The sequence below is a fragment of the Gorilla gorilla genome, chromosome 4 (assembly GCF_029281585.2).
Source record: "Gorilla gorilla gorilla isolate KB3781 chromosome 4, NHGRI_mGorGor1-v2.1_pri, whole genome shotgun sequence".
NCBI classification, from domain to species: Eukaryota; Metazoa; Chordata; class Mammalia; order Primates; family Hominidae; genus Gorilla; species Gorilla gorilla.
The window spans coordinates 55,347,890-55,373,517 of record NC_073228.2 but is presented as its reverse complement, the minus strand read 5'-3'; the positions used below and the strand labels follow the sequence as shown (position 1 = coordinate 55,373,517).

The following is a 25,628-nucleotide window of genomic DNA, read 5'->3' as shown; positions in this document are numbered from 1 at the left end:
GCTCATTTTCAGAAAGCAAAACAAGCCGAGACTGAATTTGGCTGGTGTGGAGAAGTGGGTTGATATGCATTTCGTTTCATTGTAGTCACTGTACATGAGGCAAGAAGGCCAAATACGAGACTCTCCCTCTGACAACCACATATGTGATTTACAAGGAAAGTGCTCAAAAGTTTTATGACCTAGATTTTCAGAACTAAGTCAATAAGTGAACCGACATGGAGTCACTCTTCTCTTTCATTCACAGCAATACTGCATAATTTATGAGGGGTAAGAGGCTCCTGACATTTCCATAGCTCTTCTAATGGTATAATCCAAATCTCTCTTTCTTTGAGCTGTTAGGAAAGGGGTACTAAGTTAATAATAAAAACAAAAAACACTAGTTGTACAAAAAACCAACCAGCAAAAAGCAAACAGCTTTCACAGAATGATGGCATATTTAAAAATTCTGTGGTGCAATGGTACCCTTCAAATGTGGTTTATAAAACAGAAGGAAAAAACGACTCAGGTGAAAAGTTGTTTTTTTTTTTATTGGTTTTTTGAGATGGAGTTTCACTCTTGTCACCCAGCCTGGAGTGCAATGGCGCGATCTCGGCTCACTACAACCTCCGCCTCCTGGGTTCAAGCGATTCTCCGGTCTCAGCCTCTCGATTAGTTGGGATTACAGGCAGCCGCCACCACGCCTGGCTAGTTTTTGTATTTCGAGTAGAGATGGGGTTTCACCATGTTGGCCAGGCTGGTCTTGAACTCCTGACCTCAGGTGATCCGCCCGTCTCGGCCTCCCAAAGTGCTGGAATTACAGGCGTGAGCCATTGTGCCTGGCCTCAGGTGAAAAATTTACAGTTTAGAATGAATGGAAAAGCCTTTATCCCAAAGCTTTCTTGGTTTTTGCTGTAGTGATTTTTTGTTTTCGTTTTTTTCCCCATGATTTAAAGGGACCAGAAGGTGTCCAGACTCAAATGAGGTGAAATTCAGTCAGGGGGTGATGCAGTTAAATACAGGACTATTCTTGGAGAGATACATTCAGAAAAATGTTTCATAATACAGATATTTTTATTACTAGGCCCTACGAAAGCGTTTTGGGAAACTATATTAGGAACTGCTTCCAGAATCTTTCCTATTAAAAGGTTAGCAGGCCGGGCATGGTGGCTCACACCTGTAATCCCAGCACTTTGGGAGGCTGGGGCAGGTGGATCACCAGAGTTTAGGAGTTCGAGACCAGCCTGACCAACATGGAGAAAACCTGTCTCTACTAAAAATACAAAATTAGCTGGGCATGGTGGTGCATGCCTGTAATTCCGGCTACTCAGGAGGCTGAGGTAGGAGAATCACTTGAACCCAGCAAGCGGAGGTTGCAGTGAGCTGAGATTGCACCATTGCACTCCAGCCTGGGCAACAAGAGCGAAACTCCGTCTCAAAAAAAAAAATAATAATAATAATAATAATTAGCTGGGCGTGGTGGCATGTGCCTGTAATTCCAGCTACTCGGGAGGGTGAGGCAGGAGAATCACTTGAATCAGGGAATCAGGGAGATTGCAGTAAGCCAAGATGGCGCCACTGCACTCCAGCCTGGCGACAGTTTGAGACTCTGTCTCAAAAAAATGAGACAATTTTCCTAGAAGCAAATGATAAATTTAATGAAAAGATAGCTCCAGTTCAAACACTGCAATCAAGATATTACTATGGTAATAAAAAGATCTTTCTGTGCAACTATGCAACAAGAAAATGTCTTTTAAGAAACTAAAATGACTAATATAATCAGGTAAAAGGCATTACAGGGAATAAGGGATTGCCTAAGCTGAGGCATTTTTAAGCATTTTAAAAATTTCAAGAAATCTTATTTTTATTAAAAATGATACGCCTGTAACATCTTGCCTTTTGGAGCAACTCCCAGAAAAGACTAAATGAAAGACTAAGAAAGCAAATGAAAGACTTAGAAATATTTTATACTTAAAATGAAGAGCAAATATACAAGAGTCACTAAAATCAAGCCTCAAAATTGAGTTTTAAATTTACTTTTGCTTATTTGTTGGCTATTATAGTGTGAAAAAGTAATTTCGTAAAGTGTAATTCATTTGAACACCAGTACTGATGGTACATAAGGAATGTGAGACAGAACACCGTGCCCCTAAACTTAGAATTTATAAACAATATAATTATAGGGCAGTGTGTTCTGGCATAGCAAATATACGTAAACCATTAACTAAGAAAAATGTGGTACATCAGTTCATTGAAGGTAGCTTAAAGTAAGAAAATTCTTCATTTCCCCTGTTAATAGTTCTACATTTCTAAGCAGTCCAGTTATAGGTATTATTGTATAATGGTCTTAAAAATATTAAAGATTATGTAAGACCTACAACATAAGTGATAGAAAAAATGATGTGGAATAACCCACATTTTAGTTTGTAATCACTGAAGCTAGTATAGATGGATTTTCAATTTGATAGCCGAATTCTGAAAATTGCAAGAGAAAAAGGAAAAAGAAAATGGAGAATGAATGCAATAAAATGAACAGAAAATCACTACTGTATTTCCAGTTCTGCTGCGAAACTCCTAGGCTGTGCTAGGCTGACTGCATTTGCACACAGATAATATGCCAAATTGTTGTTTTAATGCATACATCTGTTTGCAATCAGGGATGTCCTATTACAAAGGCCAAAGAAATAAATGTATATGATCTGTTTTCCATCATGGATCTCAAATCAAAACACATATTTCTTGCTTATGCTGGCAAGTAACCCTATCAGTCTCTTCCATAACCTCTATTCAAATCTCTTTTGAATGGATGTTGTACATGAAAACGGTATTTTTTGGAACAAAGAATGTAGGCTGCTACTACAGGACACAGACGGCCAAGCTCATTCCCAGGGACATTTGCTAAAGCTGTTAAGTATATGCCCAGGTGAGGAAGAGTTACTGGCTTTTGAAGGAGTTTGGAGAAAGAAGAAAGGAGATATATGTACAAATTCCACTATTCTCATTTTATATAGCAATAAAAATGTTCATTGGACTAAGAAATATATTTTAATTTACAGTACTGATGTAATCTAAACTTCATTTACTAAAGCAAACCGTAAAATACTTGTACATTTCAGTTTCTCTCTACCCTGGGCCCTAATCTCCCTTAGTCCCTATTCTATCTTTGATCTACCTATGAGATCAGTCATATTCATATTCTCTATTAACTAAAAAACCTGGTCTGTGTCCTATAAGTCTCAAACACTGAAGAAAACAGGAATGAAAGTGATCACAGTATAAGTGACAGGCTGAAAAATGCTGCTGTTTAATTGCCTTCCAGTGTTTTCTAATCTGTATGAAAATTTCCTGTTCTTCATTTGTACTGACTCACACAACTTCATGGTATAAATTATATCCACACTATCTAGAAGCACCTTTGGGTTTCTGTGTTAGTGTTTTAAGTTCAAAAAAGAAAACTGGAAATCCTGTGGACATTTTAAGTTAGAGGAAGACAGAAGGCCAAGGAATGGTGTCAGGATACACAGTGGGACTGCCCCTGGTCATCAGTAAAAATCTCATCAAAAAGACACCAAATGAACACAGAAGACAGGAAGTGCAATTGAGGCCTTTTGGTTCTTTGCATTATTTTAGGATTTAGCACAGGTTTTTTGATATTGCCAGTGTTCCCTTCATGTTCATTTGCTGCTTTTTTTTTTTTTTTTTGGAGACGGAGTCTCGTTCTGTTGCCTAGGCTGCAGTGTTAGTGGCACAATCTCAGCTCACTGCAACCTCCACCTCACAGGTTCAAGCAATTCTCGCGCCTCAGCCCCCCGAGTAGCTGGGATTACAGGCACGAGCGACCACACCTGGCTACTTTTTGTATTTTTAGTAGAGATGGGGTTTCACCATGTTGGCCAGGCTGGTCTCCAACTCCTGACCTCAGGTGATCCGCCTGCCTTCGCCTCCCAAAGTGCTGGGATTACAGGCGTGAGCCACTGTGCCTGGCCGTCATTTGCTACTTCTAAAAATCAGCAGGGATTCTGATGTGAACAACAGAGTGACTATAGAACAACAGATACATAGGTATACTTTCTCAGGCACTGATACATGAAATGAAGCACTAACCATATGTTACTTGGCATCAGGGTAAACAAAACAGTATTTTGTTTGTTTAAACCTATAGCATAGAATTCTTCAAGTCTTTTTCGCAAAAGAAGTTTAAGTCATTACATTATATTAAAACTACCTCCCTAAAAAGTAATGTTACTTTGGAAATATTCATTACTCAATTTGTGAATGTATGCTTTACACACAGTTACATTCAGTCATTTTCTGCAGCCTGCTCAGATAAATGCAGAAAAGAGTTAAAATAAAGCAGTCCTACATGGACCAATCTAGCATTACAGAATTCCACTGATAAAGAAATTCCTCAGTCAAAGCCATCAAGAGATTGGTTTTATAAATAGCATGGGAAAATCCAAAATAAAGGGCAGCTGGCATTATCACTAGATGGAAGCTACACTAAGATCTCTTTCTTTCAAATTTGTTAGGAAGCACATATCATAAATAAAATATAATGCATTTACACAAGGTTTTTGAAACCAAGTATTATTCAACTTTTTAAAGCAGTATGCTCTGGAAAGTGCTGTATTTTGAATGGCAGGCCTGGCTTTTCTCAGAGTTAACCTAAACCTCTATATGCAACTTTTCTTTCTTAAATGGCATATTTAAGCCACTACAAGTGATCTCTTAGGAGTCCTATTCAAAATCCTCATCTTCTTCTAGGCCGGGTGCGGTGGCTCACACCTGTAATCCCACTACTTTGGGAGGCCGAGGCAGGTGGATCACCTGAGGTCAGGAGTTTGACACCAGCCTGGCCAACATGGTGAAAACCCATTTCTACTAAAAATACAAAAATTAGCTGGGCGTGGTGGCAGGCACCTGGAATCCCAGTTACTTGGGAGGCTGAGGCAGGAGAGTCACTTGAACCTCAGAGGCAGAGGTTGCAGTGAGCCGAGATCCAAGATCGCGCCATTCCACTCCAGCCTGGGTGACAAGAGGGAAACTCTGTCTTAAAAAAAAAAAAAAAAAAACCACACACAAAAACGGGCGTGGTGGCTCATGCCTGTAATCCCAGCACTTTGGGAGGCCAAGGCGGGCGGATTACCTGAGGTCAGGAGTTCGAGACCAGCCTGACCAACATGGAGAAACCCCCATCTCTATTAAAAATACAAAATTAGCTGGGTGTGTTGGCATGTGCCTGTAATCCCAGCTACTCAGGAGGCCGAGGCAGGAGAATCACTTGAACCTGGGAGGCAGAGGTTGCAGTGAGCTAAGATTGTGCCATTGCACTCCAGCCTGGGCAACAAGAACTTGGTCTCAAAAAAAAAAAAAAAAAAAAAAAGTCCTCATCTTCAGTGATTTAATTTCCTTCCTTCCTCAAATTCTAAAAAAGAACAAAGAATTAAAGCCTCAAAACATAAGAATACAAAATGTAAACCATGGAAATATCCCCTTTTCCCAGGGATTTTATTGCTTTGGGGTTTCTAACCTGAAAAACATTAATATTCTCAAGGTTTTTTTACTGTTACCATACTCTAAAATGGAGAAAATATTTTCCATGTTTGGCCTACGCTTGTTGCCACATTTCATTGGTCCTTCTAGAAAATGTTTTCTTAAAAATAAGAATGGTTCAAACCTTACTTTGTTAGACACACCCCCTAAAGTAACATGTTTTAAGAATTTGCTTTATGTACTATGAGTGAAAAAAAAAGGCTGAGGGTTGCTTCATCATACAGAACACATACTGCAAACCTAACATGCTCTGCAATTAGAGGATGGAGTACCCAATTTTTCTTTCTTTGAGACTAGGTCTTGCTCTGTCACCCAGGCTGGAGTGCAGTGATGTGATCACAGCTCACTGCAGCCTCTACCTCCCAGGATCAACTGATCCTCACACTTTAGCCTCCTGAGTAGCTGGGACTACAGGAGCCCACCACCATGCCCGGCTAATTTTTGTATTTTTTGGTAAAGATGGGGTTTTGCCAAGTTGCCTAGGCTGGTCATGAACTACTAGCCTCAAGCAATCCACCCACCTTGGCCTCTCAAAGTGCTGGTACTACAGGTGTGAGCCACCGTGCCCAGCTGAGTACCCAATTTCAAACTCAAATCAAATTCCATCCTGAAGACTTCCTGCTATTAATACAGAATACTTTCCATTATGCAGATTATCAATTTAAATACAGTTTACATTTACTGTGCTCAGAAGTCCATTTCAATATTATTTGATGATATATATCTAATAGCTAGTTATTAGATAACTAGATAGTTATAGTTAACTCTTTCCACAACACTCAACTCTTAGGTCTTTTTCCCCACCTTCCCCTTCTCTTCTCTTCAATGTAATGCCTAGTAGAGACAGATTCTCTACAATAAAATATCAGTTTCTTCAAGAGAAGAAACTGCAACAAATGTTCTTTCTCCCTATCATGTAAAGTAGTGTAAGGTTTACTCTTATTTAAGTTTAAAGTTCTATTTCAATCCAATGCCCTGTTAAAAACTTACATTAATGGAATTATAAGAAACAAAGGCTAAAATGTACCAATACTTTCTCAGGAGACAAGTGTTTGACGAAACAAAACAAAAGGGGAAAACCCTCTAGTCTTAGGATACTATTGCTTTAAACTTGGTATCAGCCAGGTATTTCTTTGGTCTAACCCTGAAAAAGTACAAATTACACACATCCCCACACTTTCAAAATATGCCAAAGAATTATTTATTAACACAAGACTTACAGATCACAAAAGAGAGTGATACAGAAGAGCTGGAAAAGAAGTCATCAGAATAAGCATGCAGATCAGTATTTGCAGAGGAATATACTAAAGCAAATTTGAAGGCACATTCACACAGAAAATGTCTAAATTGAAAAAAAGACATCAGAAAAGCAGCCAAAAAAAAAAGGGTGCTAATTAAAATACAAAGATTTTCAATGTCAAAGAAGAGCTACTTTACAGATAGGTAGGTAGGTAGCTACAGAAGTCTTGCTAACCCTTTGAAAATGTCACAGATGAGGGTCAGCTCTTGCTGCCAATAAAACCATATGATTTTAATGACTGCACGTCAAGATGCTTCAGTGCCACAGATTAAATTTAGTCAGGGGGAAAAAGCAGCCTAGTTGAAATTATATGCAGCAAGGGCTCAAAGGGTTAAATGTAATAATACGCAGAGAAATCAGGCAATGTTATCAGTATTATCTACCTTCCATACAAATGATTATAGCAAGAGTTAAAAGAGACAGTATCCCCTTCAGAGTTAAGTTAGGGCTTCTAAACAGGATTAAGGTCCGCAGATAGCAATCTACCATGTTTTATTCTCTCTTCATCAGCTCACTTCTTATTTCTCCAACAAGAAGTACCTTTAACCCTCAAACTAAGAGAGCAAGAGATACTGTGGTGAACATGAGGATAAAATAAAACTACGTTACTTTGAATAAGTCCTTGCCATTTACCCTCTACAATACACTGATGCAGCAATTTTGCACAACAGCGATATAGCGCATTGGTCAGACATCAACCCCTTTTAACAACCGCTCTAAAGGGATACTGCTCCTTTCTGACAGGAGGTTTACAGATCAATGGGAGGAAACAATCTGCTTTTAAGAATATCCTCCAACTGAAGAGAGTTAGCTTGAACATTACAGGCTCCAAGCTGAGGATGTTCCAAACATACATAAAAGAACATGAGCACAGAAGATTATTTTAACAGGTCAGTAAGAACAAGCTTGGTCAAAAAAACCAACCTCCAAATAAAATGGGGGAAAAAAAAAGACACCCCAAACCCGGATTAGACTCATTTCATAAAGACATCTAGCTTGGCACTGTGAAAGAATATAGGTTCACTTTCAGAAAAATAGTTTCTAATTAATAACTTCAGAGTCCAAAAGGCTAGTATACATGTTATGAGATTTTTAAATAAAAATCCAATATTGTTCAGAAAACAGAGCACTTTGCAACCAACAGCTGTGGTTCAAGCAGCTCATACAAAAAAAAAACAAAAAAAAAACAAAACCCACAATCACTCTATCAAACAAACAGCAGCAAAAAAATAAGAAAATTTCTGAGGAAAAGTACAAAAAAAAAAAAAAAAGACAGAAAGTAGACAGTCAAGGGCACAGGAGCTCTTCAGACCGCCCACTGCATTTGAAAAATACCTTAGCAAGTAGCAACATGAAACATGCAATGTCTCTGCTAACTTGCTCCTGATTCAGCAGCCTGTTTAGCAATACCTACAACATTTCCATAACCAAAGGATGGATGCAATTTTGTTTTCCACCTTGCCAATTTGACATATGCAAAAGCTATAGGACTTTACAATTTCTGCCTGAATCTGTAAACTTGGAAGTGTCTCACGTGTCCCCCCTAGTTAGACAAAACCAAATCCTTCATATGCATAATACATTTTCTAGAATAATACAGTGATACTGAGATATTTCTCATTATTAAAAGGCCACAAAATAGGTTTATCTTTCTATATACATATCAAAAAACAAAACAAAAGAAAAACCAGGACACTTGGGAATCTAGTTTTTATGACAGAAGTTGAACTAGAGAGTAAATTGCTACATGTAAATCTACACAGAATTTAAAGAGGGCTCCCTAATAAGATGTTTTCAAACATTTTATCAGAAAGTTAGCAGTTACCCTACCCTAGCATCTACAGATTTGTTACAACTTAATATTTCCAGTAATAGAGTTAACACTGAAAACAGCTCCTGGATTCCACTGACAACACACACCCTCCTCTTTGCCAGGCCCTGACATACAGAACATTCATATATAAACTCTTTCCCTCTTCTTCTCTTAAAAGGATATGGCAAACTGCACTACAAGTGAGTGGTTAGAAATTTTTACTTTCTTGACCTAACAAGAGTTAATTTCTGTAAATCAAACAGAATACTATACTGGCAGTTGCTGTGTATACCCAAGAGAAGAAAAAAGGAGAGGGAAACACTGATTTTACTCACAGAAATGAAGGAACACTGCCGGCACTGCAAAAGTCTTTATCAAATTTCTGGCAATGTGAGGTTCACTTAGCAGTGACTTTTTATGCCTCTAACACCAAGCTGGTGCTAGATTTCAAAAATAAAAATATCTTAGCTAACCAATCTAAGTTCCACAGTAGCCATAGTATCCATATCAAGTATCCATAGAATCAAATTTAACACTGCTTTAAGGAGACTGGCAATAAAGAGGTTGATTATTAGAGATTCATAAAGCTAAAGGGCCAGAGCCTTACTCATGTAAATCAACACCCGCAGAATCATCTTTGAAATCTACAACACCATCACCAGAGCAATCTCACCAATTCCTCACCTGCAGCAGGAGGATGCTGGCCACTAACTGTTGGTAAATCCAAAGAGCTATCAGACATGACATGCTTAAGATCTCCTCCCACATCAGCCAATTTCATGTCAAACTGAACAGAGAGTGCATCTTCAGAGTCCTCCTTGCCAACACTGCTGCCACCAATGGAAGGGAGATCTAAGGACTTCACTGACGCAGAGTCTTCTTTGGTGTGTCTGAAAGCCACTGCTTTCTCTCCCAGGGATTTGTCCGAGTTTATGGAAGAAAATTTACTGGAGTGGAAGTCAGCAAAATCATCATCACTTTTTCCTGAAGGAGTGTTATCTTTTAGGTCTTCAACACCTAGTCCAGACCCTTCCAGAGAAAGTTGTCTGAAGACATCGTACTTGGTAGATGCAGCAGTCGAGTTTTGTCCACCCTTCACTGTGCTGCCCACGTTGCTGGTTAGAGGAATAGGACTGGCTTCCTCTTTAAGGGCTTCATATTTGTCATCCGGCTTTTGCTCAGATGAAATAGAGCTATTACTGAAAGCCATAAAATCTGCAAAGTCATCCTGCTCCCCAACAGGTGCTAGACCAGAATATTCCCCAAAAAGGCTGAATTCTCCAAAATCATCAGCCAAACTAGAAGTTTTCGTTGCTGCCAATGCTGTCGTAGTAGCAGCAGAACCTGTTGACTGTGGTGCAGAAACTGATTTTGATGTGCTAAACGCAGCTGAAAAAGACAATGGTTTCTCGCTGCTGCAATTAACTGAGGAAAACATATCTAGGTCTGCTAAGTTCAGAGGGTTTTTCACTTGTGTTTGTTGTTTCTGTTGTATAGTTCCTGAGGGGAAGGATGGTGGAAAAGTTTTGTCTTTTGTTGGTGGCTCTAGTGGTGATACACTATCGGCTGTTTTAAAATCGGTGAAACCATCATCAGTTCCTGCAGATCTGAATTCTGCAAAGCTTTCTCCTGAAAGAAAAAATACCACCAAAGAAATGGGAATGCTGAACTGAAAACCATATAATACGCAGTATATTAAACCGCAAGCATAATTTTACTGACTTTTCTCCACTGACTTGACATTACTTAATAATGTTTACATAGTTTAAACCCTATCGAACTACACATTTATTTCCACACTGAAGTCTAGTGATACTGAAATAAATAGAAATCGAACTGAAAGTACCTGACGGTACCATTTTCATTTGCTCATGCTTTTAGTGTGGGATCTCTCTTAGCTCTAGATCCTACAATTGGCTAAAAGTACTCCTCTCAAGACTTTTTGTTCCCACAGCTAGGCAGCCAAGCAGACAATACAATAAGAAATAGGGCTAGAGGTTCTTGAAGAGAGGCATATTAAAACAGTGGCCCTTTAAAGATAAACATGTTACCCATTAAAAAAATCAGAGGTGCCAATAAAGTATTATGAAAAATCCTACATCTAATATTCAGCATGTACAACACTTGGTTCAGCCAGGCACTTTAAGAATGACATTAGATACTATGTGGTCGTGCTCAAGTAAACGAAGGCATTAATTTGAAGGGAACTTTGATGAAAATTTTTGAAAAGGTATCTATTTATTTGCAAAGCATTCTAGGTGGGGCACATTGTAAGGCAGCTCCTCCCCATAGTCTCTAATAAGCTGAATCTCACAGAAAAAAAGTCCTTGAGCACTTGAGCTTTTCTAGAAATCAGCTGTCTCACTGTATCAATGAGCACTTATTTTTATTTATTAAAATTCAAAAGGATTTGAATAAATACCAACTCTATTATATAAAGTTTTGGAGGGTATGACTTAGACTTTAGTTTACATTATGCTACTCTGAGGATGGGGTAACTGACGGAATTGTTTATTTATTTATTTATTTTTTAAATAAAATTTCTGTTGCCCATGACACAGCTCTCAAGAGATCCTGAGAAACATGTGTCTCAGAATTGTTTATTTTTATATTCTGGTTAAATAGAGTGGGTACTTATGTACTTCTCATAAATAATTAAACAGACTCAGTTAAGACATTGATAAAAATTTAGGCCTATGATTCTTTTTTTTTTGAGACAGAGTTTCATTATTGTCGCCCAGGCTGGAGTGCAATGGTGCGATCTCAGCTCACTGCAACCTCCACCTCCCGGGTTCAAGCGATTCTCCTGCCTCAGCCTCCCAAGTAGCTGGGATTACAGGCACCTGCCACCACGCCCGGCTAATTTTTGTATTTTTAGTAGAGACGGGGTTTCACCACGTCGCGTAGGCTGGTTTTGAACTCCTGACCTCGGGTGATCCACCTGCCTCGGCCTCCCAAAGTGCTGGGATTACAGGCGTGAGCTACAGCACCCGGCCCAAGGCCTGTGATTCTTAAAAGGTTTCTATATTCTTTATTATCATAGTAATGTTATCATCACTCAGGTACAGCATCAGGATACAGATGATCTCAGTTTTCTAATAGCATCTGAAGGTCTACCATAAAATCCACTAGGCTATACCAGGTAATAAAAACCAGAGATAAACCAAATGTAAATATAGTTATGCCAAGGCCGAACACAGTGGCTCACACCTGTAATCCCAGCACTTTGGAAGACCAAGGAGGGTGTATCACTTGAGGCCAGGAGGAGTTCAAGACAAGCCTGGCCAACATGGAGAAACCCCATCTCTACTTAAAATACAGAAAAATTAGCTGGGCATGGAGGCACATGCCTGTAATCCCAGCTACTCGGGAGGCTGAGGCACAAGAATTGTTTGAACCTGGGAGGCGGAGGTTGCAGTGAGCCAAGATCCCACCGCTGCACTCCAGCCTGGGGGACAGAGAGAGATTCTGTCTCAAAAATAAAAATAAAAAAAAAATAAATATAGCTATACCAACCAACATCATTTATTATTTTAAAAAATGACTGCCATTTCTGGAGATTAAAATTAAGTAAATTAAAATATAAGCTTTAATTTCCTCACCCATTTTTTAAAATTACATTTTCCCCTAAAAATGACATATAAGAGCATATCAATAATAAAAATATATTGAGAACCAAAATCCAATTCTTAAATTGGCATATAAAATAATGCAGGCTTAAAATATACTGTGCTTGGGCCAGGCACGGTGGCTCACGACTGTAATCCCTGCACTTTGGGAGGCCAAGGCGGGTGGGTCACCTGAGGTCTGGAGTTTGAGACCAGCCTGGCCAACATAGTGAAACCCCATCTCTACTAAAAATACAAAAAATTAGCTGGGTGTGGTGGCATGTGCCTGTAATCCTAGCTACTTGGGAGGCTGAGGCAGGAGAATCGCTTGAACCCTGGAGACAGAGGTTGCAGTGAGCCGAGATTGCGCCATTGCACTCCAGCCTGGGCAACAAGAGCAAAACTCCGTATCAAAATAAATAAATAAATAAAATAAAAATAAAAATAAATTTAAAAAATAAAATATACTGTGCTTGTAACAAGATATATACTTGGCTATAGCAGATGAAAAAAAAAAGCACCAAAAACAATACAAGCTGATTTTTCCTCCTAACCTGAGATAGTTAACCAATTCACCAGCATAATTCATCAACACCAAGGAATTCATCTAATAAGAGAGGAACAGCATTCAGATTTCCTGTAATTTATATTTGTAAGACATAGCACTAGTAAAACTCAAGTCAATTTCACAAACTGACAGAAGATGTAAAACTTTTAAAAATCACCCTAGAATTTTAGATTAGTAGTATCACTGATTATACTTGTATTATTTCTGAAAATGTAGAGGTGATAAGCGGCCATTTTTATCACAGCCTAAATTTTTAATGTGTTGCTTTGAAATATCTGTGAAATTGACAAGTATTGCTTTGTTTGTTTGTTTGTTTTAATCACCACAGCAAACTACACTTACTGATGAATTGTAAACTTTTCCATTGGAAATGTAAGCTGGGTGAAAGGGCTAAAAGGAAATAAAAGCGGGTGAGTTTACAAAGGGAATTTGTTGGCAAATAAATTAGTCACAGTCAATGGAAGCTTGTCTATCAGAAGGCATATTAAGCATATTATTTCATGGTTAGATTTTTGGTTAATGTCTACATACTTGTAAGTTTCCCTCTCCGTCACTTTTTAGACTCCAAAAAATCTCAAAAGAGACCACTTTTTTGCTAAAATTTCAATAAAAATGTGTCATTTCTTTATACAGAACATTTCCTCATTTACTTTAATTTATGGCTTCAACTCTGGAGATGGAAAAAAGGAAATATTATTAAACTCTGTCATTCAGTAACCTAAGAAACCCACAGCTCTGAACAACACAATACTATAAGATTCTTCATAAATTCTAAGATACTAACGTACTTTGACGAAGTCAAGCCAATGTATTTTTTGAGTATAAAAAATATATCACACCATTTAGGAAAATAAAATCTATTCTCCTAAAATGAACAAAGTTGGCAACTCTACTTGGAAAACCTTACAATTAAAGTTAAGATAGGAATGAAAGCAAGTAAATGAAAATAACAACAATCTGGAACTTTGTTTAAAAAGTACTGAAATGTGGCTGGCCATGGTGGCTCACACTTGTAATCCCAGCATTTTGGGAGGCTGAGCTGGAAAGATTGCTTGAGGCCAGGAGTTCAAGACTAGCCTGGGCAACACAGCAAGACCCCACTGTGGTGATGCACATCTACAGCACCAGCCACTTGGGACGGAGGCTGAGGCTGCTTGAGTCCAGGAGTTGGAAGCTGCTGTGAGCTATGACTGCGCCACTGCACTCCAGGCTGGATGACAGAGCAATACACTGTCTCTCAAAAAAAAAAAAGTATTGAAAAGGCAGGACTAAGGTACTGCTTACATTTTGGTGACACCACTGTCTTTTCCTATTGTCTATTACGGGAATACACATTATGGTCATTAATACCATATTACACAAGAATCCTCATGTTAAACCATGTGCTCTTTACTCCAAACTTGTCTTGGCCCAAGTATTGATGAAAGCATTGCTAGGTGTAAATAAAAACCTAACAAGTCAAAAGATCCCCTCAGGTTTATCTCTATTACTCCCACTGTGTATCTGATACAGGCACTGAGGAAGAAATGGCTATTACATTCTAAAAGCTTGGATAAAACACAAGAAAATATTTCTAGAACCTAACAGTTATAAGGGGCTGAATATTCTTATAAGAGGTGGGCTTTCCTTCTTTAAAGATGATTAAGCAATACAGTTTCTACCATACCTACCTACCTTCTCTTCCCCACCCCTAGCAGAAGGGTAGAAATAAAAGATTGCTGAAGGATGTCCCAAGTTTGAGCATTCAATACATAAAGATAGAATGTGGTATTGTTCCCAGAAGGAAATTCTCATTAGAGTATACACATTTCATAGCATGCATAGTTAAGGTTTGCAGAACATAATTTGACCTATGGGTTATCTAAACCCTACCCATCATGTTCACAGTAGGATTTAACCACAAACATAACTTTCAGTTTTTACATATATGACTCCCAAATGATCATTTTATATTCCCTTGTACTCTAAGTCTTACTATCAGAGATGGTAACCACATGGGCACATAAATCCCTCTCTCTTTATCTTTCTCATTAAATTATAGCCAATCTTGAAAATCTTGTAGGCCGGGCGCGGTGGCTCACGCCTGTAATCCCAGCACTTTGGGAGGCCGAGGCGGGTGGATCACGAGGTCAGGAGATCAAGACCATCCTGGCTAACACGGTGAAACCCCGTCTCTACTAAAAACACAAAAAATTAGCTGGGCGTGGTGGCGGGCGCCTGTAATCCCAGCTACTGGGAGGCTGAGGCAGGAGAATGGCGTGAACCCAGGAGGCGGAGCTTGCAGTGAGCCGAGATCGCGCCACTGCACTCCAGCCTGGGCGACAGAGCGAGACTCCGTCTCAAAAAAAAAAAAAAAAAAAGAAAATCTTGTAAAGTGGTGATTGAGTTTAACACAAGCAAAGTATAGTAACTGATCACTCATTCTTACTGGATTAGTGCGCAGATGATTGAATACTGGCGTCTTGACGTCTGTATCCTTGAACATACTAAGTGAGCATTGTTTGGTTACTGCTTCTGTTTGAAATGATCCTGTGTCTTGGTTGTGGCCCGAGCTTTGAACTGCTACTTGCCATTCCCTTTCCTTCACAGAGCTCTCATCATTCTAACATGAAGGATTTGGTAAAATACGAGTTTGGTTGAGTCCTGCTTACTCCCACTTGGTCATCTTTGTAGGAATCCAATGTTTCATTGGTTTGTTTTTAAATTATTTTTAGCTGATGTTCATGAAGAAAAGTGAGTACCTATAACCATGCTACTAATGAAGAAAATCCTAGCTAAGAAGGTATATTTCTGTATGAGAGCTGTGTCCTACCATCCTTTGGGCTCTCTGCTGGAAGAGTAGAATCAAATCTTATGTAATGCCTTTTTAATTGTACGCTCTAGTATTATAGATGTAAGACAGTACTGTAATACACCTCTGTGAATGTATCTTGTACCTGCTTTATGATATGTAGCAGTGACTATGCCTTAATCAAGTCATTTTTAATAATGTTATTCTAGAATATTTTCTTTCTAGATCATGAGTGAAAGGCTAAAAAAAACAAATAATAATGGTACCAAGTACCGCAACAACAATAGAAAAAAAAATCTTGAAAAGAAAAAGACTGGCCAAGTGTGGTGGTTCACGCCTGTAATCCCAGCACTGTGGGAGGCCGAGGCGGGCAGATCACCTGAGGTCAGGAGTTTCAGACCAGCCTGGCCAACATGGTGAAACCCCGTTTCTACTAAAAATATGAAAATTAGTCAGGCATGGTGGCAGGTACCTGTAACCCCAGCTACTTGAGAGTCTCAGAAAGAAGAATCACTTGAACCCAAGAGGTGGAGGCTGCAGTGAGCCAAGATCATGCCATTGCACTCTAGCCTGGTTGACAAGAATAAAACTCTGTTTCAAAAAAAAAAAAGACTAGTTGCTGCCTTTACAGTCCGCAGACTGCTGTACTGCTAATACTTCAAGCAGTGTAGTTTGAGTATTAGCAGTACATTGTTGAGCAGTGTAATAAATCAGAGTAACCATGGCTCTCATTTGACAAGGGAATTTAACTTGTCATGCAAGCTTCCCGTGAAAGGGAATGTCCTATCTTCAGAGGAAACTACACTGATTTGGAATTTGCCCTGAATTTTATTTTATTTTTACTGTGACCAGGCTGGGGTACAGTGGCACAATCATGGCTCATTGCAGCCTCGACCTCCCAGGCTCAAGCAATCCTCCCACCTCAGCCTCTGGAATAGCTGGGGCCATAGGTGTGCACCACCATATCTGGCTTATTTTTTATTTATTTATTTTCATTTTTTGTAGAGACAAGGTCTCACTATGTTGCCCAGGCTGGTCTCAAACTCCTGGGCTCAAGCCATCCTCCCACTCTGGCCTCCCAAAGTGCTGGAATTACGGGCATGAGCCACTGTGCCTGGTATGCCCTAAATTTTAGAAAATAAATAATTCTCAATAGCTCAAGCACATTTACCTCCTTGTAATCTCCAGAACCATAAGAAGTAATCTTATCCCCCTTCTACTAGATAATCCCCCATTCAGCACCTATCGTTCTTTTTTTTTTTGAGATGGAATCTTGCTGTGTTGCCCAGGCTGGAGTGCAGTGGCATGATCTTGGTTCACTGCAACCTCTGCCTCCCTGAGTTCAAGCGATTCTTGTGCCTCAACCTCCTGAACAGCTGGGACTACAGGCATGTGCTACCATGCCTGGCTAACTTTTTTGTATTTTTAGCAGCGATGGGGTTTTACCATGTTGGCCAGGCTGGTCTGGAACTCCTGACCTCAGGTGATCCGCCCACATCGGCCTCCCAAAGTGCTGGGAATACAGGTGTGAGCTACTGTGCCCGACCCTATCATGATATTTTTTAAAAACAATAGCTATTTTTTTTTTTTTTGAGATGGAGTCTTGCTCTGTCGCCCAGACTGGAGTGCAGTGGCACAATCTCGGCTCACTGCAACCTCTGCCTCCTGGGTTCAAGCGATTCTCTTGCCTCAGCCTCCCGAGTACCCGGGACTACAGGTGCGCACCATCACACCCGGCTAATTTTCATATTTTTAGAAAAGACGGGGTTTTGCCGTGTTGGCCAGGCTGGTCTCAAACTCCTGACCTCAGGTGATCCACCCTCCTCGGCCTTCCAAACTGCTGGGATTACAGGCGTGAGCCACTGCACCCAGCCTAAACACGGTTGCTATTATTAAGGTTTTTTGAATTAGAATACTTATAGTTTGAGTATCTATTATAAACATCACTACTATACCATATTGTTTTATCCATTCAGTTTTTTTCTCCTAAACACACAGACACACACACACTAAAATAAAGGGAATGCCACTGAAAGAACCATCGAAAACCCCTTTTTTATTAAAAATGGAAATAATTTATCCTTTTGAGGACTCAAAAACTTACCTAAAGGTTTATTCTCTGCTGTCTGTTCAAGTTCTCTGAAAGCCCTATATTTATCACCAGGATCTATGATAGAAAGGACAGAAGCTCAGTTAAGGTTAGGAATCTTGAAATCACAGCTCCAGGAAGTGAGGCAGATTGGTTTAACCAAACACTATTAACATGTGGTATACAGGCATTTTACATATTTAGCACCGAAGACCACCACTTAAAGATTCATACAATTTAAATAGTATGCAATTTAGCATTCACAAGTTTATGAATTTACCAACTTTTTACCTCCAGGTGGAACAGTATTTTCAGAGGACTTGTCAGCTGCAATTCCTTTAAACACAGCATATTTGTCCATTGAAGGCAATGCTTTAGTTCCAGGAAGTGGCATCAACAAAGAAGGGGCACTGAAGGAAAAAATAAACATATTTTGATGACATTGAATCCTTCCTTTATCATCTAAAAGGAAGTTAGAATTAAAATGGCAAACATGTATTTCATTAAAACTCATGGCTCTCTGCTTTAAAAGTTAGAAACTATATAGTATACATATATACCACAAATAAAAAAAAAAACATGTCCTTTCTCAAAAAACAAAACAAAACAAAAAACATTACCCAAACAATCATTTTTTTCTTGATTAAATGAAGAGGGGTCAGATCCATGCTGACTGTCTAAGCATCTCTTTAAGCCGTAATAACAACTAGAATGGCGTTGGAAGTAGATTATTAAAGAATGATGACTTCCTGAAATTTTAACTTAAGGTCCATAAAACTGCAAAAGTGAACTGTTCCACATATGTATACTCAATATTTTAAAATAAATCATGTTAACCTTAATATAAATTATTATCTTCAATGGGTTCAGAGTGCAGAGGTAGAATAGTTAAGATAAAAATCTATTTATGAAATGCTGTTCAAGCCAAAATGTAAATTATTTTTCTTCTGATTGTACTGCATTGCCTACTGGCAGAAGTGCATACATCTGATAAGCTGCCATAGAGTTAATACAATTTGCATTTTTACAAAGATCACAACAGCGGTTCTAGAAGCTGTCTTTGTAACAAAACAACAATCACTTCAAAATTAGATAAAGATACTTTTGCCTGTGGACATATTTCGTGCTGGATGGAAAAATAGCGTAATGAGTAGCATCTGTGTAGGTAATTCTTAGAAGGCTTAAACACATACTATAAAAGCATTACTTTTTCTTCTTCTTCTTCTTCTTCTTCTTCTCTTATCAGACCCAGGCAGCTCCCTGGAAGAACCACCTTTACATATGAATGACTACATTCCACCACTAGTTTGTGTCATTCAATACCATGCACAAGTTATATAAATGGATTTCTATTGAGTTCTTCGCCCTGGAGCAAAAATCTTTCCACAGTCATTTAAACCTTCTTATCAGTGGCTTACAAGCAAGGTAAAAACTAGGCTCTGGTAGCTGCATGCTAATGGGGTAAACAGTCCTTTAGGGCTTAATGCCATCAGATATTATGATTTCACGTCACCACCAAACAGCTGCTACATAACTGATCTTGACAAATGAAATAAGTCATCATCTATACATTGTAAGTGGACTTTTTAAAAGTTCCATAAGTAATTAAAGTACAGTTCACTGTACAGAATGTTACATGGGAATAAAGGAAATTAACATCTTAGGGAAAAAAAACCCCCAAAGTTGAATGATTTCTTTATTTTTCATGACCCTCCAGCTTTAGCTGCGGTCTTTTAAGGCTCAATGGTAAAAATCCTTCTACTAAATGTTACACTTAATTGATTATTAATTTTAAAATTATATTCACAGAATTGGAAAAAAAAACAACAGAATCTTTAGGGTAATGAACTACTGCTTGCTGATTAAAGTCAACAAAATTCCATTCAAAAAAAGTTATGACTCAAGACTGTAATTTTATGCATACTGCAAATGAATATTTCATTCCAGTTCTTTCTCTGAAGTTATTATTTTAAAAAACCACTGTAATCACCATGAAAGTGTTTATGCCAGTTACACAGTAGTCATCAACCGTTCCAAACATGAAGACGGTATTTCTACACTTTCACACTAATGAAAATACTCAAGTGAGAAAGGCATATATGATTTTACACTTAAGAACCTGTATTCTACTAAAAGGTAAGACTTAAAAAATTCAGCCACAAAAAAGTATTTTACATTTTCTCTAGTGAATCTATTAGTGTTTTACAATCACTCCATATGACTGTGGTAGATAGCTTTATTTAGTTGCTTACCCTGCTAAATGTATACATTTAAAAAGAAATATTTTGATCTCAGCAGAATAAACTAACCAACCCCAAAGTCCTATATGTTAACCCTTTGTGAACTTTTATTTATTTATTTTTTTGAGACAGTGTCTTGCTGTGTTGCCCAGGCTGGAGTGCAGCGGCATGATCATAGCACACTGCAGTTTCGACCTCCTAGGTTCAAGTGATTCTCCTGCCTCAGCATCCCAAGTAGCTGGGACAGCTGGTACTACAGGCATGCACCACCATGCACAGCTAATTTTTGCATTTTTTGTAGAGATGGCGTTTCCATAGGTTGTCCAGGATCAAGTGAAATCCTGGGCTCAAGTGATCTGCCCGCCTTGGCCTCCCAAAGTGCTAGGTTTACAGGCAAGACCCACTGCACCCAGCCTTCCCCGCCAGCTTTTTTTTTTTTTTGTAAGACAAATTCTTACTCTGTCTCCCAGGCAGGAGTGCAGTGGCGTGATCTTGGCTCACCGCAAACTCCACCTGCCAAGTTCAGCAATTCTCCTGCCTCAGCCTCCCAAGTAGCTGGGATTACAGGCACACGCCACTAGGCCTGGGTAATTTTTGTATTTTTTTTTTTGTAGAGATGGGGTTTCACCATGTTGGCCAGACTGGTCTCAAACTCCTGACCTCAGATGATGTCTGCCTCGGCCTCCCAAAGTGCTGGGATTACAGGTGTGAGCCACTGTGCCTGGCCAACCCTGGCCCCCTTGTTAACTTTTCTATGATCAATGTCCCATATCTGCTTTGTTGATTAGGCTCCCAAGTGCCTAGCATATAGTATTTTCTGAATGAATGACTGGATGATGTTGCTGCCTTCCAGAGGCCCTTCAGGTCTTATGTGTGGGCTCAACTGCCATCTCTCCTTTGACTATCTAGTTTAACACCGAGTCTAACCAATTTCTCAGATATAAACTGTTCAGTGTCTATAACTCTAAACCCTGAGTAATTCTCATCATCTCACAGCAGGATTACCATGGCAACTGAATTTATTCTATACACAGTAGCAATAATCACTTTCATTGTGCCACTTCTTACTCCTAAAATGCTTTAAAATAGAGTATGTCATAAGTCATAAGCCATCCCACAACTGGTGCCGTCCTTAACTAATGTTATTTTCTCACAGACTAACAATGTTCTCCATCCCGGTCTACTCCTAAAACCTTACTTGCCTTTTCATCTTCTCTAACAAGTAATGCCCATTTTCTGCCCAAAATGGTCTTTCCTAGGCTTAGCTATTCACACCATGATTTAACAAATCTCTTTTTAAAACAATGTGGAGTACAGATTATCATACACTAGGGAATACGTTTTATATGTACATTTAAGGACTAATCCTAAGAGAACGTTATCAGATAATTTAAATACCAGATAAAACTAAGTGTCTTTAGAGCAGGAACTGTGGTTTTTGCTTCTGTATTTCTCATGCCTATCCCAGTGTCTGGCATACAGCAAATACTAAATAAATGTTTGCTGGATGAATAAATGAATAATGAGTATGAATTCTAGATAAAACCAAAATAGTTTCATTCAGCTGGGCATGGTGGCTCACGCCTGTAATTCCGGCACTTTGGGAGGCCGAGGCAGGTAGATCACCTGAGGTCAGGAGTTCAAGACCAGCCTGGACAATATGGTAAAACCCCGTCTCTACTAAAAATACAAAAATTAGCTGGGTGTAGTGGCGCGTGCCTGTAGTCCCAGCTACTAGGGAGGCTGAGGCAGGAGAATCACTTGAACCTGGGAGGCAGAAGTTGCAGTGAGCCGAGATCGCGCAACTGCACTTTAGCCTGGAGACAGAGCAAGACTCCGTCTTAAAAAAAAAAAAAATAGTTTCATTCAAGGAAAGTATGGAAGTAGTCAAGTCAGAGCTGTATGTAAGAGGAATAGCTGCAAAGTATCATATATGAAAGTAAACTATTATATGGAGATAATGCCACACAAAATTGCTAATATCCCATATATCTCAGGTCTGGCTACCATCTTAAAACTTTCTACCCCCAAATTTTAATTTCATCTACAAACAGTTTTGCTCAGAGAAATAAACCACCCATTTGATAAATTAGGTTTATAACCCACATACTATAATATAGTCATCCAACAGATCTTTATTAATTACATATGATGGGGCCAAGCACTACATATATAAACATGAATAATTGTCTTCAGATACTTACAGCCTAGAAAGGGAAACAGTCAGGTAAACCAGCAATTACAATTAGGGCACAGATATTCATCAGGTACTACAGCAGTAGCAAAGGAGGTGGGAATTGGTTAGGAAAAACTTCCTATATTTAGCTGATTTCTGAAATGGAACTATAACTATAGGGAGATCAGGTAAGGGTATTTCAGACTGAAGCAAACAGAATGGATAAAGCTTGAAAGAACATGGTCAGTTTGGAGTCATGCTGGCAAGGCTGGAGTGTAAGTCATGGGGAATAGCAAGAGTTGAGAGTGGGCAGGAGTTAAGATCACACACTGTCACACAGAGCTGACAGAGTTAATGGTGGTAAAGGAGAGATGACAGAGCCAAAGTAAATAGCATGCTTTTAATTTGGTGACTGAATATGGTGACATCATTCACCAAGGAAGGGAATAACGATTTAACACATTTTTATTTGGCTTTGAGTAGGAAAACAATAAAGGTAATTTCATGCAGTGAATTTGAGATGCCTTGAGTCATTCAGATAGGGATGCTTAGATAGCAGTAGTACATATAAATTTTGTTCGAAGGAAGAGATCTGGAGTAGAAATATAATTTATGCGTCTAGAAGGTTTAACTTGTGTTGGTGCAGCAGTCCTGGAAATACCAGCACTCTATGGTCACATTCCTTATATGTTTCTTCTATATGTTATGTACATGCATTTAATATATTTTTAAAATCAAGAGAATAATCTCTTTTCCTAATTTGTAATTCTCTATAATGCCTATCCCTTAGTTCTTGTTACAGTGTGTATGCAGCAAAGTGCTGACTTAGAGATAATCAATTGGCTAAAGGGGAAGAGATGAGCGAAACTGCATAAACAGGAACAGAGGAGACATGGAATATGTATTCTGACAATAACAAATTCGAAAAATAAAACCAAAGGAATTCATATCGCTTACTCTGGTGTCTGATGTGTTCCACTTTGCAGAAATATCTAAATACTTTTTTTTAAAATGCCGTCTGGGCATGGTGGCTCATGCCTGTAATCCTAGCACTTTAGGAGGTAAAGTAGAGAGACTCACTTGAGGTCAGGAGTTTGAGACCAGCCTGGCCAACATGGTGAAATGGTGAAACCCCATCTCTACTAAAAATACAAAAAATTAGCTGGGCATGGTGGTGGACACCTGTAATCCCAGCTACTAGGGAGACTGAGGCAGGAAAACTTGGGAGGTGGAGGTTGCAGTGAGCCGAGATCACGCCACTGCCCTCCAGCCTGGGCGACAGAGCAAGACTCCATCTCAAAAAAAAAGTAAAAATGCTGACAACATACTGAATCAGTTACTGTACCTGAAGGTTAAGGTGGCGTGTAAAACCTTAGAGAAATGTTTATGCAGCTGTCTATGCAAACAACAGAAATCTGAAGGCTTAAAAGACACTAATGTCAAATATACAAGAAATGTGAATGAATATGATTAGAGTTCTGAATTATGATTCTGTGGAAAAGCAACAGTACATAACATTACAAAAATGTGCAATTATGTGCTCCTGCCTAAAAAACTTTTTAACAGTTGAAGACCTTGCTTTAATACAGGAACACGAAGTCATCACTGCACAGGTGCTCTTAGCTATAACAAAGGTTTGGCACAGGTAAAAAAGAATATTGGCAGGCAGGTATGTACTTACAGGAAACAGTAGGAGCTGAAGTTTAAGGTGGACAAAGGGGAGAGAAGTTTGAAAAGTAAAAGTATTAATACAGAGGGAATAAACACAGAAAGTAGTAGAGTAAGGAGTCTTAATTTTTAAATTTCTCACACCTAGCCTTCCTATTATGGATGCCTCTTTCTTAATGGTTAAATGCAATGTTAAATATATTAAACTCTTTTCTACCTGTTTCCATGCTGGGAGTTACTTGTTTTTGAAGAAGCAGGCAACTCTTGGAAATCACTGAATGAGTCATCAAGGGATCCTGACTTAGAAGCATCTTGAAAATCCTGGAAGTCGTCTTCTTCTGGCTTTACTACCTAGGTTTATAAAGGTCATTTAAGTAAATAGCACTGACTGACAAAATAAATACACAACAAATCAAAAGTCAATCTCAAAGACTGCCTTTAAAATTTCTCAGTTTAGATACATTAACTCAAGTGCTTATGGCAGGAATCCTGTTTTGTATTTTTAAATACTCTCTAGTACAAATGGTAAAAGACTGGTTTAAATAGCTAATCTAGGCTGGGAGCAGTGGTTCACGCCTGTAATCCCAGCACTTTGGGAAATCGAGGCGGACAGATCTCCTGAGGTCAGAAGTTTGAGACCAGTCTGGCTAACATGGCGAAACGCCGTCTCCACTAAAAATACAAAAATTAGCTGCGCATGGTGGCATGTGCCTGTAGTCCCAGCTACGTGGGTGGCTGAGGCCAGAGAATCACTTGAACCCAGGAGGCGGAAGTTGCAGTGAGCCGAGATCGTGCCACTGCACTCAAGCCTGAGCGACAGAGCAAGACTCTGGCTGGAAAAAAAAAAAAGAAAACGCTAATCTATACATTCGTAAAATAGCTGAATGATATTCATTGGGTTACTGAGCGCCTACCATCTTTAAAAGATATATCTAGCCGGGTGTGGTGGCGGGCACCTGTAATCCCAGCTACTTGGCAGGCTGAGGCAGGAGAATGGCTTGAACCTGGGAGGCAGAGGTTGCAGTGAGCCACGACCGTGCCACTGCACTCCAGCCTGGGCAACACAGCAAGACTCTGTCTCGAAAAAAAAAAAAAAAGTAAAAAGGAAAGGTCAAAATGCTACAAAAAAAAAAAAAGGCATACAGATATATCATGCATGTTTGCAAATTAAGTGACACAAGCTCATCATAACCAATCACATACATGTACAAAGAGTGGACACTGACTCCTAATCCCACACTCCAGAAGTACTGTTAACAGCTCATTTGTTTTAAAGACAAATGAGATTACACTATATTGCTCTATACTTTAACTATATAACAAAGACACATTTCCATGCAGTACATGTAGATCTATCTCATTCAGTTTAATGATTACCACTGGGTGAGTGAATTGAAATTTATTTAACCTTTCTCCTCCTGTTGGATATTTAGCTATTTCTACTTTTTACTCTAACAAACAATGTTACAACAAAAGTTCTTGTATATCTTTGCTAATTCGAGTTACTATTCTTGGGATAGATTTCTAATAATGTGACTACTAGGATAGAAGATATAGACATGCTGAGGCTTTTTTTTTTTTTTTTTTTAAACTCAGTCTCCTTCTGTTGCCAAGCAGGAGTGCAATGGTGTGATCATAATCATAGCTCACTGCAGACTTGAACTCCTGGGATCAAGTGATCCTCCTGCCTCAGCCTCCAGGGTAGCTGGGACTACAGGTACACACTACCATGCCCAGCTCAACATGTAGAATTTTGATAGCTATTGCCAAGTCTGCCTTTCAACAAGGCTGTACCAATAAGCCTAGAGTGTATTAGTTACTTTTACCCTACTTTTTCAATGACATT

At 39.0% G+C, this 25,628-nt stretch overlaps 1 protein-coding gene across 50 annotated transcripts in view; it reads right to left on the bottom strand.

Annotated features, from left to right (window-relative positions):
• The window catches only part of SYNRG (synergin gamma), a 90,105-nt gene that overhangs the window by 25,320 nt on the left and 39,157 nt on the right, over nucleotides 1-25,628 (bottom strand). For 41 of the 50 annotated variants that reach the window (XM_019028074.4, XM_019028075.4, XM_055388367.2 and 38 more), the window contains 4 exons: nucleotides 24,000-24,133; nucleotides 17,990-18,108; nucleotides 17,714-17,776; nucleotides 9,327-10,271 (listed from right to left, as the gene is read on the bottom strand). In XM_019028074.4, coding sequence (XP_018883619.2) covers nucleotides 9,327-10,271; nucleotides 17,714-17,776; nucleotides 17,990-18,108; nucleotides 24,000-24,133 — 1,261 coding nt within the window. Of the gene's footprint in view, nucleotides 1-9,326; nucleotides 10,272-13,160; nucleotides 13,209-17,713; nucleotides 17,777-17,989; nucleotides 18,109-23,999; nucleotides 24,134-25,628 lie in introns of all 50 variants that reach the window. The other 9 variants (XM_055388362.2, XM_055388365.2, XM_055388368.2 and 6 more) reach the window with 1 other exon arrangement.